Source organism: Arvicola amphibius, chromosome 8 (genome assembly GCF_903992535.2).
Source record: "Arvicola amphibius chromosome 8, mArvAmp1.2, whole genome shotgun sequence".
Taxonomy (NCBI): domain Eukaryota; kingdom Metazoa; phylum Chordata; class Mammalia; order Rodentia; family Cricetidae; genus Arvicola; species Arvicola amphibius.
Genome location: NC_052054.1, coordinates 27073430 through 27094898, shown reverse-complemented (window position 1 = coordinate 27094898; position 21469 = coordinate 27073430). Strand labels below are relative to the sequence as shown.

At 42.4% G+C, this 21469-nt stretch overlaps 1 protein-coding gene across 1 annotated transcript in view; it reads left to right on the top strand.

The window, feature by feature from the left end:
• The window catches only part of Arfgef3 (ARFGEF family member 3), a 146822-nt gene that overhangs the window by 33671 nt on the left and 91682 nt on the right, over positions 1 to 21469 (top strand). Inside the window, exons 3-4 of the mRNA XM_038340047.1 lie at positions 15724 to 15805; positions 18294 to 18425. Of these exons, the coding sequence (XP_038195975.1) occupies positions 15724 to 15805; positions 18294 to 18425 (214 nt within the window). The remainder of the gene's footprint in view (positions 1 to 15723; positions 15806 to 18293; positions 18426 to 21469) is intronic.

Below are 21469 nucleotides of genomic sequence, written 5' to 3'. Positions count from 1 at the left end.
CCTATACTTTGCACATACTTCTCTAAACTGGTTCTACAGGAGATCCACTCTACCCCATTCTACCATCTGTGGGTCCCATTTCCTCCCTCCATTTCTTTAGGCGAGAACTGAATACATCCTTTGTCCAATGAGGGCCCATATTAGCAGGGTTGGGTCCTTCCTCACGTTTTCTAATGGTCACAACAGGAAGACTATAATAACCAGACAACTACAACAATGGAAAGAGACCATTTGTGGGGCGTGTCCATTGTGTTAATGTTATTATTATTGCCCTAAGATATGAGTGACAAGGGGCCTGCCCTGAGGTCATATGGCAGTGGCTCCATTCTTGCTTTCTTCAGAGCCAACCAGATGTCCCCAAAAACTTGCCTCTCACATTCTCAGTACCTGAGACCTCAGAACTCCTACTCAGAGCATGCACTGTGTTTGGGCTTCAGATCCAAATGTTTTTCAGAGGACATGTGGTACCATAAGTGTTTGGGTCTCTAGGCCTGAAAGCTATGCATGAGCAACTATTTGTAGGGTTTGTGACCTGAAGTGCCTGTATCTGTAGTCATGAGGCCTCTTGAAGGACAAGTCAGATCAAATAGTAGGAAGATAAATGGGGGAGGCAGGGGATTTGAGTAGCACTGTGAACATTAGGATGCCTTGGGCAGCCAGTTAAGAATCTGATTAATACAACTGTTTAATCATTGCAACACTTTTTCAGGCAAGTAATATCAGTCACACATTTTTTATTTCATGTATGCTAAGTACTTGTGTGGGTATGTGCATGTGTGGGGGAGGATGGGTGCATGTATATGTGTGTGCTAGAGAGAAAGAGACAGAGAAAAGACTGAGAGAACGCATAGATGGAGGCCACAAGTCAGCATGGTAGTGTTTACCTTGCTGACTCGACACCTTTTTTTTTATTGAGAGGGGATATCTCACGGAACCTAGAGCTTGTCAACTTGGCAAGGCTAACTGGCCAATAATCCGGGGATCCCCCTGTCTGTGCCTCCCTTGCTCTAGCACTGACTTTACAGATGCAAGCCACTGTGCCTGGCTTTTACATGGATACTGGGGACTAGAACTCAGGTCCTCATGCTTACACAGCAGGTACTTCACCACCTAAGCTGTCTCCCTAAGTGCAGTTCCTTATTCTAGGTGAAGAAAATAAAGAATTGAATAGGTGAGAATTTGAATGTTATCCTTACCCACACTCCTTTCATTCCAATCTTTCCCCATCATGTTCTGCTTGTCTCTATTCTCTATGTTGTAACTGGAGCTCCGCTTTGTAGACAGTGTTTGAGGTTGTTTTATTGCCTTGATTAAAGATCTCCCATTAGCTTCTCATTTTCACCTGGCCCATAGCCAGGCCTCCTGGCATCACTGTGAGACTCCTAAGCCCTGACTCACATCCACTTTGTCAAACTCTGTTCTCACCGACCTCCCCATCTGGTCACAGTCAAATATTAACTTATGCCTGAGCCTACTCTACCTTCATGTCTTTCCCCTCTTCTTCCTTTGGCTGACCAAGGTTTATTGTGTCCCTTCTGTTTCAAGGCCAAATAAATGTCAACACATCTCTAAAGATGCTTGAAAATTTTTTTCAAGATTGGTTCCACTTTAGTGACTCTGAAATACAGGTCCCTACTGCCTTGAGTTTGTGTCTGTATGTTTTCAGTGGTCTGTCACCTCCCTAGTCTGTGGGTTGTATGATATATATATAACATTCCATGTATGCCTGGATATATAGTAGATGAAATCAATGTTTATTAAAGACTTTGTCTTTATTATTAAAATCTTATTTCTCAAACATGGATTGTCAGTTAAGAATACCAATTTTAATTTAGTTATGTTGATCTAGTCATAGACTGGTTTTAGAAAGCACTTTGATATTATAACTAATATTATATAATAGAACTGCCTCCTGTGTTTTTTTAAAATTTTTACTATTACTGTTGTGTATGTGTGTATACATGTGCACGCTGTATTTGTGTGTTTGTGCACGCGTGCATGTAGGTGTGCAAGTATGCACATTTGTGGACATGCTGGAGATTGATATTATGCATCTAACAATCACTTCACCTTATTTTTTGAGACTGCATCTCTCACCAGTTGGCTTGACTGCCTATTCAGCAAATTCCAGGGATTCTCCTGTCTCTGCCTCCCCCATGCTGGGAGTACAAGCACACATGTCACTGTGCCTGGCTTTTTGCCTGGATGCTTGGGATCTGGACTCAGATGTTCCTGTTTTCACAGCAAGCACCTTACAAATTGAGCCATCTTCCCAGCCTCCTGTCTCCCCCCCACCCTAAACAGAACTGGGTGGAGCCAGGGTCTTTTATATGCTAGTCAAGTGTCTACCACTGAACCCCATCCCTATCCTCATTTTGCTTTGAGATGAAGCCTCTTCCAAGTTGCCCAATCTGGTCTTGAACTCACTTTGTAGACCAGGCAAGCCTAGAATGTGTACTTTTCTTGCCTCCAGCTACCAAGTAGCCAGCATTATAGGCTTGTACCACTGGGGCACCTTCCTCTTCTGTTCCATGATTTTTCTCAAAGAGGCTGAGGGCATGTAGAACATAGGAATACTACACACAAGTACTAGAAATTCTATTTAATAGAAGCCATGCTTCTCATTTAGCCTACCATTTTGTTGTCAGGACATTTACTTTGTAAAAAGTTCTAGTAAATGTGTGTGTATGTGTGTGTGTATTACGGTGAGTATTGATAGGCTATTGTGTTGTGAATAGGGCCCGGAATTGGTGTTTCTTCAAGGTGATTGGTTTGTTATGTTTCGAGTTACCTGTCCTTGATTGTGCAGTTTTCTGAAAGAAGATTATGCCATAGAGTTGCCATGTTTTCCAAAAGGAGCTACATTAGGTACACAAGGTTATCAGCATAGAAAAAAATGCTATTGCTACTGCTGGGTGATTTTTCTCTTCTTGCCTAAGATTTGTTGATTGTGGCTGGAAGTCTCCCTGTGGTTTGCTTCGGCTTGCTAATTCCTGGCAGAGGAATGCTGTCCTGCTGGAGTCTGAGCAGAGAGCCATTGCCAGCTGGAGTGTTTCATCCTGAAAAAAGTCATTAACAAACAAAATGCATATGAATGCCATACACCAGGGAAGGAAGAATAATGTCCGCAGGCATGTTGTATGCTGTTAGCATTATCATGCGAAGCCTGCATGCTTGTCTGTAGGGAGATGTATTATTGAAGGGAACATGATTATATTAAATATGGTTATTTTACGTTAGAAATTGGACAAACAGCTACATTTTGGGTTCATGTGTTAGCCTAGTGTAAGTCAAGAAGGCATTCAGGAAAAGACAGAATTCAGTAAGCCTTTGAAAAATAATCAGGTTTTTGTTGTTGTTGTTGTTGTGTGTGTTTGTGGGTTTTTTTTGTTGTTGTTGTTGTTTTGGTTTTTTTGTTTTGTTTTATTTTGGCTTGGTTTGGTATGAGGAAGAACGAGGAAGCTGGTCCAGGGCTACAGCCCAGCTTTTGATAGTGTGAGAAGAGCTCTGGGTGAAGATGCAGAGAGGAAGGGAGCCTGGCAGAAGTGCAGGGGCGGGGCTTAGACTGGGGCCAGACTGCAAATGCACTCGGTGTTCAGGGGTCCAGGAAACAGTAAGCAAGGGAAGGTGGTGAGAGCAGCCTTCGCAGGTGCAGGGAAGGCTGATGTCACTGTTCCTGCTCTAAAGCAGTAAGCGGCCCTCCAGATCTATGGGTTCTGTATCTACGGACCCAGTCAACCTAGGGTTGAAAGTATGATTTTTAAATTATAACTGGGATGAAACCTCTACATACATTTTCCTCCTGTTGTTATTCCCCCAAGCAACACATTTTAGTAAACATTAACACAATAGTCTCAATGCATTAGATATTAAAAGTAATCTATAGATGATTTAACTATACAGGTGGTATACATAGGCCATTTACAGAGACTTTGTGCTGTTTCATCCCAGAGATTTGAACATCTTGCAACAGTCCCTCATAGTTATTAAAAGATGACTGTATTTAATTCTTGAAATCTTTAAAATGCAAATACAAAGACGCATGGTGGTCCATGCCTGTTGTCTCAGCTCCTGGGAGTCTGAGACAGGAAGGTAAAAATTGTAGGCCAGCCTGAGCTACCTGCCTCAAAAAAATAAACTAAAAATGTAGATAATGAAACCAGAATCCTTCCAGTCCCCAGTGTACAAAGACACGTTTAGAGATGTTTGAGTTCCTCCCTGTCTCTCATCCTTCCTCCCCCTCTCTGAACACATATGTCATTTGTTTTTAAATCCAGAAATTTGCCTTTGTTAATAGAAACTCCAGAATGCTTTGTTAGTGCCCATTATTCCCTTCTGTGGGCTTGCCACGATTTAAGCTTATTTACATTGCAAATGGTCCTGCAGAAAAAGTCTTTTGCTTCTTCCATGATCATTTTCTTAGAAGGGGTTACAAGAAGAAACAGTTGCAGGCCAAAGCAGGTTACTATTCTTGAACTCTTGATACATATCCATACCAACACTTAGTATTTATGAAAGTCATAAAGCCAGGATCCCTTCCGTGGTGGCACAGACATTGCTTCCCCAGGGAATCGTTTAGTGTGTTAATGGAGGGGAGGAGCAGTTTACAGCAGATCTTACAGCCGCTCGCAGTAGCAAATGTACAAGCCAAGTGTACGACTGTGTGGTAGCTGAGGCAGGAACTGAAAGGGTGGAGTGACTGGGTAGAAAAAGGGAGTTTCTTTAAAATTTTTAAAATTAAATTTATTGTGTGTGTATGCACGTACCATCATGTGTATGTAGAAATCATGCAAAATTGAGGGAATTGGTTCTTTCCTTTCACAATGTGGGTCCTGGATATCAAGCTCTGGTTGGCAGGCCTGGAGGCAAGTCCATTACTCAGAGAGCTGTTCCTGGAGAATTCTTCACAAAGCCTCTTTCTGTGTGTAATGTTTAATCTAGTACTCATTGAGATTGGAAAGCAAACAAACAAGCTAAGCGTGAAGGCTGCAGACTGGCCAGGAGCATGGCTTACCTCATGTCCAGATGCCAGTTTTCTTTCTTCCTCTCTGTTGCTATAGCAACAAGTGCCAGCCAGCCACATTTGTCCTTGCTTATTGACTCGTGGGAGTTACTAAATGGCAAACTAAGCCCTCAGCACAGTACCTGGCACATTGGAGACTTTAATAAATGTCACTTCTGTCATTCCTCCTTGACTCAGGTATCCTTTGGTTGGAGTGGCAGCTACCTGACCCAAAGAAGAAGACCAGTCTGTGGCCAACACATAGGCTATATCCAGTGAGGCGAGGAGGTCACTGGCTCTGGCCTTCTTGCTCATCTCCAAAGTCCCAGTAAACCTTTAAATTGTCTTGTTAACACTTCTCAGGTATTTTGCCTTCAGTGGTGTTTGTAAGGTGTGCCCGCTCTTGTTTCTATCTGAGACAGGAACAACACCTACCTTCCTTTTGTTCTTTGCTCAGTGCAAACCTAGTACTAGACTCATGCTCAATATTTGGAATCTAGAAAGTCATCCTTAGAATTAATGTGGACATCATGTCAGCTGTTGTCTGCCCAAATAGAGAAATACTTTTCCTTCTCTGATTATATAGAATTTATATCTTATAGTAGAAATAGTAATATTAATAATACTAGATTTTAAGGGAAAGTATCAAGCTATAATATCATTAATTTTCTTCCAGAATGATTAAAAATTGACTCTCTCTTATCAATTATTTTTTTACTCATGCTTCATGTCTTTCAAATATTGAAAGAATAGTAGACTAAATAAGATAAATCTATTACTCTTTCATAACAATGTAGTAAAATGTTGTATTTATGTTAGTTTATATTTTGTTTGTAGTTGTTTTCAAACTTAGACACAAACTGTGAAAGGGAAAAAACCAGCACTGAAACCTTTTTCAGATAATTGACAGCCTTGCTTTATCATTTGCTACACTGGCTTGAGAAACAATGGTCCCTGGAAGCCCCATATATGTCAATGCTTGGTCCTGGTTGATGGAACTGTTTAGGAAGGGTTAGGAGGTGTGGCCTTGGTGGAGGAGGTGAGTCCCTGGGGATTGGATTTTGAGGTTTCAAAAGCCTGTACCAGTCTCAGTTAGTTTTCTCTGCCTCAAGCTTGTGGATTAGAATATAAACCCTGAACTACTTACTCCTACAGTGAGTTCCATGCCTGCCTACCAGTCAACCACTGTGCTCCTTGCCATAATGGTTATTATGTCACCCCCATTAAACCTTGGTCATACCACAGTATAAACAGAGGTATTCTTTATGAGCAACACAGCAGCCATAGAGAACATTAGTAAATTCCAGAAAGAAATGGAAGAAAGAGTTCATCTTTATACTCTGTGTCTATGAAAGTAAGTTCCAGTCCCTTTTTAAGCTGAACTGGGGGAAGAAATGCTATAGGAACCATTTTACAAGGAGCCAGAACTAGTGACAACAAGAAACAGTCGCTTCCAATTATAAAAGTATCTTCTATGTAAAGATTAATACAGAGATGCTTATGAAAAGAAAAGGAGCCATCTCTCTGTAGAAATGCCCGTTGTCAGCACTGAGATAAGAAAACTCTTTCTTAGGCAGAAGCCAAATCTATTTCTAGTGCTAGATAATCCTTTTATGCTCTTGGATCCTTTTATGTACATGTAAGCATTTTATAAGAAAAAGATAGATAATGCCACCTTAAATCCTGAGGTAAAATATGAGCATACGCATATTATTTCAGATTTCTGTGCTAGATTGAATCGTTGGACGTTGCCAATATTCAACCTTTTCTGACTTAAGAGAAATGACAATTTCATAGGCTCAACTTAATAACTACAGGAAGCTTGCTAAGAAATCTTACAAGCCTGTGGAAGAAAATGGATTTCATGTCAATCCTAGATATGTCCCAAAGACCTAACATAGCTCTGACAGGTGACTCTAATCTTCATTTTAAATATAAAAGGAAAGGATTGACATGGACAAAAACAATTTCAATAAAATATAAATGAGACCGAGAATAAAATGGAAATGTTTTAACTGTACTCTAGAGAAAGTCTGTTAAGAAACCAATTTAGATCCAACTGGCTCCGTGGGATTGACTGAAGCCAAAGCTTCATCAGTGGAAATCCATCAGTATTGGTACAAGCTGATAAAAGCGTTTGTATTCATAAGGATGAAGACAGCATCACAACAGGAGGCTAAAAAACCTATACTCAAAATAGGAAAGAGCGTGGCTACTGGGAGTGGTGCTAGCTGTGTCTTGAACTCCACAGGAACATCCAAGGAGTGAATTATTTCTGGCTTTCAAACAACTTGTAACTTCTCATACCACCATGGAGTAGAACACTTTGTCTCTGAAATGCCACTCACAAAGGATAAAGTCACATGACCTGGGCTATGCCTGTTTCCATCCCCAGTGTGGTGGTTATTTGTGCTGTTTTGTTTGTTTGTTTCTTTTAATTGTTTGGGAATTTCAGACATGGGTATATTGTATTTGATCAAATCTACATCAACTCTCTTCCCTTTTAATTCCTTCCCTGTTCCTACCACATCTTGTCCCTCCCAATCTCAGGTGCGTTGTGATTTAAACCCACTGATTTTGCTTAGTTCTGCCAGTATGTACATGTGTGTAGGCCATTTACCAAAGCATGGGTAGTCTCTCAGGAGTTGTATCCTTGAAACAAACAAACAAAGCAAAAACCCAACTCTCCCCATTTCCAGCAGGCATAAATTACCAAACGCATCTCAGCTAAAAGTGGGACTTCATGATCTCTTCTTCCATCTAAGCTAGAAACTTGGTTGACTTAATTTTGTGTGTAGCTAGATGTTTCTCTCCCACCTGCAGTTTTGGAACTACCACTCAGAGGCTTAATATTAATTATAAACGTTTGGCCAATGGCTCAGGCTTATTATTAGTTAGCTCTTACAATCAAATTAACCCATTTCTATGAGGCTCATGGTTTGTTACCTCACATCTTGCTTTTCCAATGTCTGTTAGCATCTGTTCTGACTCTGCCCTTCTCTTTGTATCTCTGCTTGGATTTCCTGCCTGGCATGATTCTGCCTGGCTACTGGCCAGATCGGCTTCTTTAAGAACCAGTGGTAATAAAACGTATTCACGGCATACAGAGGGGCATCCCATATCACTTTTATGTGTGTCTTATGCTTGCATTTACAACTGCCATGAGTAGGAGCAGCAGCCTTGTCATGTTCAAAAACCACAGTTTGCTGTTGTGTTCACTACCTCTGACTCTTACAGTTTTTCCACCCCTGTTCTTTGGTGATTCCGAGCCTCATTTAGAACTGAGCACTCCACCGTCTCTTGTTCTTTACACGTTGCTCAGTCAAGAGTCTCTGTACTAATCGCCATCCACCAAGAAAAGAAGATTCTATAATGAGGGTTGAGAGATGCGCTAATCTTCAAGTATAAAGATAAGGATTTAGGAGGCAGCTTAATACTGTGTTTGATTAGCTTAAGAAAAATAGGAAGTTCTCCCCTGGGGCCATGGAACCTTGGCCCTGTTAGTTTCGTTTTTTTTTAATGCACAATTAAATCTGTCTTAGCCTATTTTTTTCTTGATATGACAGAATACTTGAGGGAGTAATTTATTTTTAATAGGTGCTTGCTTGGTTTTATTATTCTGGAGGCTAGGAGGTTGAGCATCATGCATCTGGCATCTTCATGGCCTCGGGTGATGGTGATGAGCTGCTTCCAGCTTGGGGAACATGACAAGGACAAACAGTACCAACAGAGAGAAGGCAGAGTTGAATTTGCTATCCCCACTCTTAATTGCAGCTCATCTAGTTCCAAGAAAGCAAGAACTCAGTCCTAAGAAAGAGCATTAATCCCTGCAGGACAGCTCTTCCACTGTGGCCAGACACTTCCTACCCGGCCTCACTCACAACATTGCTGCTCTGGGCACCCCCGAACCCCAGTGTGAGCTTTTGGTGGCAACAAGCCACGTTCAAAGCATAGCAAATCTGCACCTTCAAAAGGCATAACTCAATAAAATATGAATTTTGGTTTTGTAGTTAATTTTTATATGTTGTAATTATGAAGGTAAATAGGAAGTTGTGTAGCATGGCATATTGTACATAAAAGCCACTGATTTCAACAAGAGATACTCTTATCATATGGTGACTTAATACATGGGTCAGATCAGAGTCCTGGGGAGTGACCTCATGAATACAAAGTGACTTATTGATACTTCCCACCAAGGTATCAAAGAAGAAGCACCTCAAACTCCAGGAACTCTGTGGTTTTACTAGACATTCTCATTTCTGCTCATGTTTGCGGGTCATTATTATCAAGTTGTAATTCTTTCCCATTCTTTTTAAATTTCCCTTTGTCCTCTGTCGCCTTCAAGCCTAATGAAGCTGGTCTGTGATCTGTGACAGGGCAGTTATGGAGACGGGTTTAGTCTCCTTGACATGCCCAGGCACCGTGTCACAAGATAATGTCTTTGGCGTGAGAATGGCATCCTGCTAATTATTTTTCAAGAAATAATGGCGTGCCAGGCCCTGAAACCGAAGCCTGCTGCCTTCAGTTAATTAGACAAGAATGAATTTGCACATGCCTGTGCATAGAAAGTGCCCACTAAACGCAAATGGATGTTTGTTTTCCTGTGCTTTTTTTCCAACGAGGCAGCGTCCAGAAAGATCCAAAGATGATTTATCTGTGCTCTGAAGGTGCAAGGGGACTGAGTGCGTGCAATGTCACATCTTTATTATCAATCTCATCCTGAGCCCCAATTAACAGGCCTGTCACGCACTCTCATTAAAGTCACTTTACAAAAGGAAGGCTGGAGGGTTTTAATGATGTCACAGAGCCAGGGAGGCAATCAGATGAGTCCCACGAGTTCTGTTGGTTCTTGCGTGTGTTCCTTTCCAGCTGAAGCTAGGATCTAAGACAGAAACTCCTCTCTGAAGCTGTAGGATAAGAGGGGCTGAGGGACTTAGATGGAAGGACAGTCCATTATCCCCCTGTATCCTGTGCCCAGGGATCGTTGTGGAATCTAGTCAGAGACTATTTAGCAGAATCCTAAACCCAGCCAAGCCATCAAAACAGCCTTTGACTCAGCACAGACCCTTAAGTTTCTACCATGTTGGGCAGAGTTCTTTCCCCTTAGAGCAGGGACTAGGGATCCCTGTGGAACTGGTGTGTGTGGGGGGGGAACAACATGAGTCTCCTGAAAAATAATATATTCCCTCCTGTTGTGGTTTGAATGAGATGTCTCCCATATTCTCAGTTATTTGAATACGTGGTCCTCAGTTACTGATGCTGTTTGTGGGAGCTTAGTAGGTGTGGTCTTGTTGGTGGGAGTGTGTCGCTTGAGGGTGGCTTGTCTCCAAGTCTCTTGATATCCCTAGTTTGTTCTCTACTTGTTGTTTGTGGTTCCAGATGTGAGCAGCTCAGTTTTCAGCTCCTGTTCCAGTTGCCATGACTACCTGCAGCCATATTTTCCTGCAATGGTGGTGATACGCTCTTATCCCTCTAGGACTGCAAGCCCCAAGTAAATACTTTCTATTAGTTGCCTTGGTCATGGTGCTTTATCACAGAAGTTACTAATCAAGAAGTAACTAACACAATTTGTCTGAAAGGAAGTATTTTGACAGATTCTTTTAGTTACTTGTTTGCTTTTAAATAACTTGTGTACATATGTATATATGTGTCATGTGTAATGTGTGTTTCCATACATGTAGGCACATGTGTGTAGGTGCTTATGTCCACATGCATGTGAAGGCCTCAAGTTGATGTCGAATGTCTTCCTCGGTTGTTCTCCACTTTATTTCCTAAGACAGAATCTCTCTGTAAATCCAGAGCTTGCCAATCTCAGTGTCCAAATGACCTTTGACTATCTGCTGACACAGCCTAGGGTCACCTGAGAAGTATCCATTAGGGAATGCCCAGATCAGATCAACCTGTGGACATGTCTGTGGGGATTGTCTTGATTGGTCGTTGATGTAGGAGGCCCATCTTACGGATCTTACTGCTGTGACAAAATTCCAAGAACATGAGCAACTTGGGGAGGAAAGGGTTTGTTTCTCTTACACTTGCACATCACGATCCACCATCGAAAGGAGTCAGGTAGGAACTCAAGGCAGGAACCTGGAGGCAGAAACTGATAGAGGCCATGGAGGAATACTGCTTACTGGATTTCTCCTCATGGCTTGCTTAGCCTGCTTTCTTATAGTTCCAAGGACACTATCCTTGGGGTAACACTGCCCACAGTGAGCTGGCCCCTCCCACATCCATCATCAGGCAATCAAAAAAAATGTACTACAGGTATGCCCTGGAGTCAATTTGGTGAGGATATTTTCTCAGTTGAAAGTTCCCTTTTCCTAAATGGCATCTGGTTGGGTCATGTTGCCAGTATAAGGACTTAGGCCTCTGTGGGTAGTACCTTCCCTGGGCCAAAGGCCCTGGGAGATTACATATATATATATATGTGTGTGTGTGTGTGTGTGTGTGTTTATATATGTATATTTGCTGACTAAGGGGCTAGAGAGAGTTTAAGAGCATTTGATGCTTTTGTAGCAAATCTAACAATCTGTTCCCATCAGACGACACAGAGTTGTAACATGAGGTCCTGCTTGTTGAGATTTCTGTCTTGCCCAGTTCCCCAGACATTTAGTCCCAGAGAAAATCACACAAAGAGTCTACATTAAGTTATAAACTGATTGGCCCATTAGCTCAGGCTTTGTATTAGCTCTTATAACTTATATTAACCCATTATTTTTATCTATGTTAGCCACATGGCTTAATACCTTTTTCAGTGGGGCAGATTACATCCTGCTTCTTCAGTGATCTGGGCAGGACTGGGAGGAATGGGTTTCTTCCTTCCTAGAATTCTCCTGTTCTCATCACCCTGCCTCTACTTCCTGTCTGGTTGACCCACCTATAATTCCTGCCTGGCCAATCAGCGTTTATTTAAAACATGATTGACAGAATACAATTATCCCACACCACAGAGTCACCTATAACTCAAGTCCCATGAGATCCAACACCCTTTTCTAGCCTGTACAAGCCCCTGCGCATGTGCACGCACAAGCACACGCGCGCACACACACCAATAAACAACTCTTTGGAGGGAGGAGTGGGGAGGGGAGAGCTCCTGAGTGCTTGCATTCCTCCACGGTTTCTGCTTCAAGTTCTTGCTTGAGCTCCTGCCCAGGCCTCCCTCAGCGATGGACTGTAATCTGTAAACTTAAATAACCTTTTCTTCCCCCAAATTGCTCTGGACAGAGTGCTTCCTACAGCAGTAGAGTGAACACTCGGTTACTTTAGCTAGTCAGCTTGTCCTGGGGATCTTCACTCAGTCTCCCAAGTGCTCAGGCTATGGATGGCTGCCATAGTGCCCAGTTTTTATGGGGCTTCTGAACTCTGGCCTCATGCTGTGTGACAAGTGGTTTAGCCTTCTACCTCCTCAGCCCCTGTGTAATGTTGTTAACGGACCTGTTTTCATTGTACATGGTACTGGGTTTCACAAGGACATTTTCATTCATGTGTGTAATGTGGTTTGAGCACACAGCTCCCCTCTGCTGTCTCCCTTTATGCTACATTTTTTTTCATATGTGTGACCTACAAATGGTTAAGAAACAACTGTTCTTGCTTTGCCCTGCACTTTTAATACCAAAGTAGGTTAGGCAGAATTTGGTTTAGAATGTCAGGGAATTCCCTCCAATACATTTGAATTGCGTGAATTTAGACAGGCTGCAGATCTTCCCTGAACCCAAGCTTCTTCTTGTGTGACCCAAGGATAAGAAGGTTTATTTTAAAGTTGTAGTTATAGATAGACTAAATATAGAAACAGTATATACTAAGAATATTTTTCTTCTTCCAGTTCCTTCTGAATACAAATGAACAAACACACCTGCTCTGTCCTGTTCCATGTTGGCTCATGCCCAGATCTGTACATGGTGCCTGGCACACTGTAGATACCAAATGTTGATTCAATAGATGGACAGAATGCCTTGGTTTAATGCCCAGTGAAGTATTTGCCTACAGTGATGTTCATTCAAAGTGCCTATTTTCTAAGAGAGATTTTGGTGCCATCTTTGGTTTTGCTGATGCCCTTCTGAGGCAGTTAGCCCCATATCCTGTGAAAATGTTCTGGATACATGAGAAGGCTTGATTTGCTTAGCCCATGTTCTAGGGCATGATCTGTGCCAGGACTGGACAGGCTGGTATGCAGAATTGATCTGGCCCTTGTCTGCTTTTATAAGTACAGGTTCATTGGAACATGGCCGTGTTCGTTGACTTACCTGTTGTCTCTGGCTGCCTCTATGTCTGGCAGAGCTGAGCAATTCTAACAGAGACCACGTGAAATGCACAGCTGTTTTTGTACCGAAAAATCCTGCTACTCCCTGCTCCGCAGCACCCACTCCTTACTTCAGCTCTTCAGGATTGGTTTTTATTCTGCTTTATTTTGCATAAGAGTCTCTCTCACTACAAAATCTGACCTGACTGGCCTCAAACTTGAAGCCATACTCTTGCTTCAACCTCCCAAGTTCTAGGATTGCAGGTCTAAACCATTGTACCCAGCTCAGTGTTGGCTTTAAGATTGTCCCGTTCAATGGATGGGAAGCTAAGAACTAACAATATTACAGTTTGGTTCAGGTCTTAATGAATCCATAGCCAATGGCCTTCACACTAACTGTGATACCTGTCAACTGAGCACAAACCTTGTTGAAACAGTCCCACCCTACCAGCCTTCAGAACAGCATGGAGAACACATTAGGAAGGTGCTTCAGAGTCAAGATGTAGTCCTGGAATTTGCCTGAACCCTACCTCAAATCAGTCACGGGATAGAGGAAGGACTGGGGGAACCACACACAGATGGAAGGATGGGTGCAGATGGGTGGTAGTGATTTTTCAGTTGAGTATGAACGCAACATTGCTTCCCAGGGGGCGTTTACAAAAGAATAGCTATGGTTGCGGCATGAGGCACTCACGCTAACCTTGATGTAGAATACGTAAAGCATGTGCAGTGTCAGCCTGCGGCTACCTTGTGGATGGCTCCTGCTGCATCCATTTAGCTGTGAGGGCTTTGGATTTCCTGAATGGCTTCTTGGAGCTATGCCCTCGCTGGTGGGTCTGACTCGAAGATGGAGATGAAAGTTCTTTCATGGAAAATTCATCCTGATGAAGATTTGATTGTTTGGGGGTTTACAGGTAAAGTGGGCTGCTTCTGCTGTTACCCCATCAGTCCAAGACCCCTCCTCCTCCCTCTGTTTTTACCTTCCGAATTAATTTTCCAAATTATGCACTGGTTATGGCTGAACAAAAGACACAAAATTGGAAGCCTCATCTTTTTCTTCTGCAATCAACTGCTCAGCAGGGCTTTTGCATGATCACCTAGAAGGGCAGATAAAACCGGTAACAGCAACAAAGTTACAACCACCCATCTGGAAGTGACATATTTGGGCAATTCATTTGTCTGCCAAAGGTTGTACCTCATGTAACCTGGCAGAGCTGCCGTCCATTATCCTGTAAAAATGGACATTGGATCCTTGGGTTGGCAAGAGGAGAGGTGAGAAAGATTAGGCACCAAGTGTTCTTCCTGCTGGGCTGTTGGCAGCTGTCACACAGCTGCCTTCAGGGAGTGTCAAAGACTCTGACACTTTGTCAGTAGGGAGCTGCTGCTAGAAGATTCTGCAGGAAGGCTGCAAAGCTGTGGGGTGGACAGGAAGGAATCAAGGCTATAATTAACCTTCTGTTCCATTGTATTCTATAGCAGTGACCCCTGTTCCCCAACAAATGACACCCTAGATTCTAACCCCATGGTTCACTCACTTATCTTTCTGGCTTATGCTGAAAATGCAAACAGATTTTCAAAAACAGTGGGGCTGCTTTGGTGTATTGGAGGTAGACAGGAAAAATGAAGTGACATTTGTTCTGTTGTACCGCTGGAACCCATGGGGGAATGATGGGTTGAGTAAAATTGCAAATAATGAGTTAATTGATTAAAATTCTGGACCTATTTAATTATTTAAGGTGAATGCAAATAAACTCTAATACAAAATACTTTTGTCTTTGTGGCTCTTTTGGCTAATTCCTAACATATTTTAATTCTCTGTTTTGTTTGTTTGTTTTTGTATTTAAACTTTAGGCAACCCAAATAGCTCTATCTTTCATATTGTTTGTTTATGCCTCTTGTTGACCAACCTGCTGTTATGTGGTTATATTTATGTTATGGGAATATGCGTATTCTGGACTTGATAGAGACTACAAAAAGAAAATTTAAAATTATTAATGACTGTGGCATTCTTTGAGTTGGGAAGAATTGACAAATTTAATAGGATTTTAATTTATATGGATAAAGAATGCTAGAGATGATACAATGACTTCCTAGGTAGGGAGAGGCTCTGCAGGGGACATAGAAATTGATGTAAATGCTGCTGTCTAGAGTTGTTTGTACATGGTGTACTGGGTATGAGCAACTCATTAATCCGGGGAAGGAGAAAGCATGTAATTGTATTTGTTCTTCCTGCAGCCACATTAAGAAGGCAGGCTCCTGGTGTATTAGTATTTCTGTAAAGATTTGTTGCTCTTTAAATCATTTGTAATTTCATGAAGGGTTCTAGTTTTTTGTGTGGTTGGGGAGTTGGGGTAGTAGTGGTGACAGTGGTTGGGATGGTGGTGAGTTGGGGTTGGGGTGGGGGTGGGGGTGCATCCTAAGACCTACAGTGCATGACTGCCAATTTTGCCAAGCTCACATGTTGCACTTCTGTGTCTGCCAGGGAGAAATGCCTGCTGCCTCTCCAGTTGGCGTTGGAATCAAAGAACGTGAAGCTGGCCCAACATGCTTTGGCTGGGATGCAGGTATGACTTTAACTGCGTGCAGTCATGTGACAGAAGCTGACAGACCACACTGGCATTGAAAGGGCAAATCATTAGCATTTTAAATACTGGCTGTCTGAAAATTTGATTGAATTAATAGAATACCTCCAGAAGGGACTGTAAGATCTTCTTACAGCCTCCAGAATGTCTCTGGGCACAGTATTACTTGGTTGAGCCTCTGGAGTAAAACACTGATTCCTAGGGATCTAAGTCCTATGTTTATATCCATTCAGATCTCATCCACATTCCACATCTGTGATTTGGTGTAATCGGGATTGATAGTAAAGTAAAAAGATTTTATATGATTTTCTTCATCAATTTCTCCTATTAAATTTGTATACAATTACATATCATACATTGAGAGGACTCCCCCGTATACCCTAGCTTTCCTGTTCTCCCTTCCCCACCATTAGTCCCCTGTGTTTCTCTAGACAGTTCCCTTCTATTTTCATGCCAGGTAGCCATACATGATTTTTGTTTGTTTGTTTCTACATGATACCTGCTAATCACAAATGAGAGAAGCCATGATGCTTATCTTTCTGGGAGTGACTGAATATGATGATCTTTGTTGTACCCATTTTCCTGCCTATGACGTGGCATTTTGATTGGCATATATTCACCAAGCTTGGTAATGCAATCTCATAAAGGTATTTCATACATGTATAAAATGTACAGTATTCAGCTTACTCTCTTTGCCCTCTTCCTCCAGCCCCTGTATTTTTCCCCTTAGCCCCTTTGTTTTCCCTTTTTTAGCCCCCCCCCCCCGTTTCCATTTTTCCCCCAGACATCTTCCTTCTACTGACACTTGTATGCTTTATGTATCTCTGTAAAAAGCCCTGGGAATAAGAGAAAAACATCGTATTTGTCTTTCTGAATCTGAACTTGATTTTCTTTATTCTAGAGTTAGGTTGATGAATGGATTAATATATTGTGTTTTTACAACAAAACTGGGAAGAAAAGAAAAAATTCTTTTGTCTAGTCCAAAAAGTGAGATTACCTGAACACATGTCTTTCTCTGAGCATTTGTGTTTTACACTATGCAAGTGGCTCTGATCCCAACTGTGAATGGTGATGGCTGTCTAAACACGTTGATTTTATAAGGTGAAGCCATATGAGCCAGAAATCAGCTCCCTTAGCCTCAGTGGATTGGGAGTAGATATATGTATTTTAACAACAACAACAACAGCAACAACAACAACAAAAGCCATAGGAAATTGTAATGCATCGTTGTTAATGTTCTTCAAAGGCTTTGATTTCTGGAATTGGACCATCTGTAGAAATAAATAAGGAGTTGTTTTGACCTGCTGCGTTTTTCTGTTTTCTCTAGCATCGTATAGATTTCCCATTATGCTTGTCTTTCCAATTCTGCGGCATTTAAAGCTGAGGGTCCATGTTTTCTAGAGCTTGCTTAATTGTATTCATGTTGGTGGTTAATGGCCGAGTCTCCTTTTATAAGTCCTTGCTCCCTTGTGTCCTGGTGACTTTAGGCACAAAGGTGGAACTTCTGTCTCATTGTAAGACAACATCAATATGAACCTCAGCTCTGGACTCCTGGGAGGTTCCTTCTTTAGCTAACTTACAATGGAAAAGAACAAACTGGGCCAAGAATACATATAAAGTCCTATGCCGAGTCTCAGTGGGAAAAAAAAAATATCCATTGCACAAGTTCAGAATCAGGGAGAACAACTTAATCGCAGCCCTTGTGGGTGAGAACTGGGCTTTTCAGGGTGAGGCGGCATAGAGTGTACCCTGACTGCTGGCGGCATTCTGACTTGAGAATGTGATTCAAGCTGTGTGTCCCTCTCTAGTGTCAGGCCATGCCAAACGCCCTCTGTTCATTCCCAGGGCACATTTTTCATGTATTTTGGATGCTTCATCTATGAAATTCTAGAGATGTGTGAGAGAGTAGTGTCGTAGGTTCATAAGTATAGAAGAAATTTGGGGAAAATAAGCATTGTCCCCTGATGTCCTCATGTAAGCAGATTCTTCACTTTTCTAGTGGGATATATATTAAGGTTTGTGGATTTAGGAATAATTTCTGGATAAATGAGGCTTCCATTAGGTAATAAAAGCATAAATATCTGAAAAATGAACTTGTGCTTCTAAGACCTTTTCCTTTCACGTGACAAAACTTGCACGCAGCAGCAGAATGCCTGTGAGTGACTGTTTTGTGGGGTGGTTCCTTTTCACACACTCATCCTTTATGCCTGACTGCCTGAATAGCCTAAATGGCTAGCACACAGCATTTTTACTGGCTCAAGTGTAAAGCGAATTACCTGCTATGAGAAAGATACCTTTTCCCGAAACCCATTCTTCTGAAGTGTTAGGCATTTTTCCTTTCAGTGGTACGGTGCGTGAGTTCTTGCCTGGTGACCTCCAGCTAGATACTCCTGCGTAAGAAAAATGAGCATCACCCCATAATAAGCTATAACAGAAAAGGCTGCAATCACTGCCTTGTGCCTCTTTACAGAAGCTGCTGTCAGAAGAGAGGTTTGTCTCCATGGAGACCGACTCTGATGAGAAGCAGCTGCTCAATCAGATCCTGAACGCCGTGAAAGTGACACCTTCGCTCAATGAAGACCTGCAGGTGGAGGTGATGAAGGTCGGTTTGACATGGGAACAGCTGCCTTTCTGTCGTGTGACTACGTCATTGTGTGGTACTGTCCTCTTATCTGATAATAGATGGTTATCATCCTGGCTATAGTCTCACAAGCTCATCTTAATTGTTTAGGAGCTACCAAGGTACAGTTTCAATAAATAAGGCCTCTGACCTGCTCTGGCATATCAAATGTGTGTAGTTTCAGCGTGGGATCAACCTGACCATCTGGGTATTATGCCTACCTGTATGTGCTACACCAGAGCAAAGACCTAATCATGTTTGCCATAGACTAAGATTTAGCGTGGCCAGTTTGGCAGGAGGAAGGTCACCCTCCAGAAACTTATCAGAATTACTATTTATTTCCCTCCTCAAATTTTACCAGTCAGACCTGAGAAGGTAGCTCAGTAGGGAAAGTGCTTGCTGGGAAAACATTAGGATTCGAGTTCAGATCCCTCATGCCCACATTAGAGACAGGTAGGGTTGCATTCATCTATAATCAAACACCGGCGGTGGGCAGAGGCCGGTGAGTCCTGTGGGCTTCCTGACCAGTCCTAGCCAGGTGCTGAACTTCTGGTTCATAAAGAGAACCTGTTCTAAAACTAAGGTGGGAAAAATAGAAGTCAACTTCTGGCTTCCAGATGCATGCATACAGTAGTGTATACTCATGCCTCTGCCCCCCACAGGTGCACAGCTGTGCACCCCCCACACATAGAGGCACCCATGCATGCACCCACAAACCTACACATCACATCAGTCATAACTCCTCTTTGTCCATTCCCACCTTCCTTTAGGGATGGTACCTCTCCTTTCCATCCGCTATTCTGAAAATTCCCAAAATAAAGAATCTGTTGTTCTGGTTGGCATGTGTCATGATGTGTAACAAGACGCCAGGTAGGAAGTGGTGGACTTTGCCCCAGAACAGCACTGTGGCCACAGAAGAGCACCACGAGCTAACAAGATGGCTTTTAATACAGCCGGCTCTCTTCCTCCCTAAAGGAGCATGTGTAGAGGAGCATTTGAGCACAGATGGTGTCAAGTAGTGGTTGGCTTTTCCCTGAACATGCGCTGTGAGGATCTGTCATAGAAAAAGCATTTCACTTTTGGGGTTTCAGTTTCTCCACCAGAAGAGATTGTCCTCAGTCAGTATTCCCTCGTTTGACCTTACTGGGCTGGGAGTTTAAGTACTGATCAACACTGAGAGAACTCTGAGGCAAGAATACTTGCCTGTGTGACCTTCCTCCTTCCATCCATAGCAGAGCATTCTGGGGCACCTCTTCACCACTCTCTGTCATGACTTTCTCTTCTTTGTTTTGTTTGCTTTTTCAAGTCAAGGTTTCTCTGTGTGTAGCCCTGGCTGTCTTGGAACTCGCTCTGTAGACCAAGATGGCCTCAAACTCAGGGACTTCATCTTCTTTAATATTAGTACTGACCTAATAAGATTCTTCTTAGTGTAAGATAAGGCAGTGTTTGTAAGAACGTGACATGCTATCTGTCAAAAAGCAAGTTTTTTTTTTTTTTGAAAAGTTCTATATTCCTGTTGCTGCCTCTGCGTCTTGCTCCTTATGAATGGGCACTTATGTGGTGGGTCTAGGAATAGGTACTTTTCTCTAGTGTCTCAAGTGAGTCTTAGAAATAGCAGACAGTGAGAACGCTGATTTTTCAGGGCTCATTTCTCTTTAACTCTCTTGGCTTCTGTAATATGCAGCTTGCCTTATCTTTTGATATATTTTGGCAGCTATGTGCTATATACTCATATAAAATAGGTTATAACCACCCCAGATGTGTTTTACTTCTCGGTTGCCCCTGTGCCATTCTGTGTGTTCATGTCCATGTATGTTCATACGTGTGGAAGCCAGATGTGACTACACCATCAGGCTAGCGAGTTCCAGGGCCCCTCCTGTCCCTGCCAACCCCGGGATTACAAACGCATGCTGCCCACAGCAGGCTTTTAAGGTGGATGCTGAGGGTCTGAGCTCATCATTGTTCCATGGCAAGTATTTTTCCTACTGAGCAGTCGTCCTGGCCCACCTCTGTGTCACTCTGGAGAGGCAAAGATGGTCACCTTGCCTTCGGGACTTCTAAGTGTAGTCCTAAGGGTCTACTGCCTCTGACATCTCATGTTACATTAGAATATTATAATTGTCATCTCTCCTCTCTATGCACAGGGGATTGCAAAAACAGTTTTATAGTCATTTCCAGAAACTCCTTCTCTTTATCTTATAATGACCCAAGCAAACAATTTGTAATTAAATTCTAATTTAGCTAATATTATTACTGTAGCAAAATACCTTTACCCACCTATTCTTCCAAAAATTATACTGACAAAAACAAATAATTAGTTGAGCCATCGGAGGAAAGACTAGATTCCCATGACATCAGAAGAATGTGTAATTTCATCTTTTTTTTCCTATGTAACTCATTCACATAAGGAATTATTTAAACAAGATATTTGTATGAGTATTTTATAGGCACATATTTGGGGGGTTGTTGTTGTTTTGTGTGGATTTTGTTTTGCAGGGGGGGAAATCCCACTGTAGCCTTGGCTCATGTGGAACTCACTAGGTAGCCTAGGCTTGCTCCAGATGAGTTTCTTCCTGCTTCACCCTCCCAAAAGCTAGGATTACAGGTATGCACCACCATGCCTGGTGCAGAAAAATTAAAATGGGACGCGGTAAACCTTTCCAAATGTTGGTCTGGACTTAACTACTCAGGAGAGATACTTTTCTGTTATGACTGTCCAATAGTACATGGGACATTTTTATAAAACACCCTGGTGATCCCCATGAAAAGTGGGTTCCCTTCTGAGTTCCAAACCTCATTGATAAAAGCATTTTGAAGAGGGCTCACAAAGAAGGCCCCGTACAATTTCCCTAGAGTTTGAGATGCAAACCACAGGGTAGGCGAGCTGGGAATCCCAGCAGCTGCTGGGAGGAAGGAGGGGGAAGGCAGATTGAAGGCCTTACCTTTTAGAGACCAGGAAAGCCAGCATGTTCAGCGATGAGGGACAACCAGCAGCTGTGTGGCAGAAGCGGGGGAGCTTCAGAGAA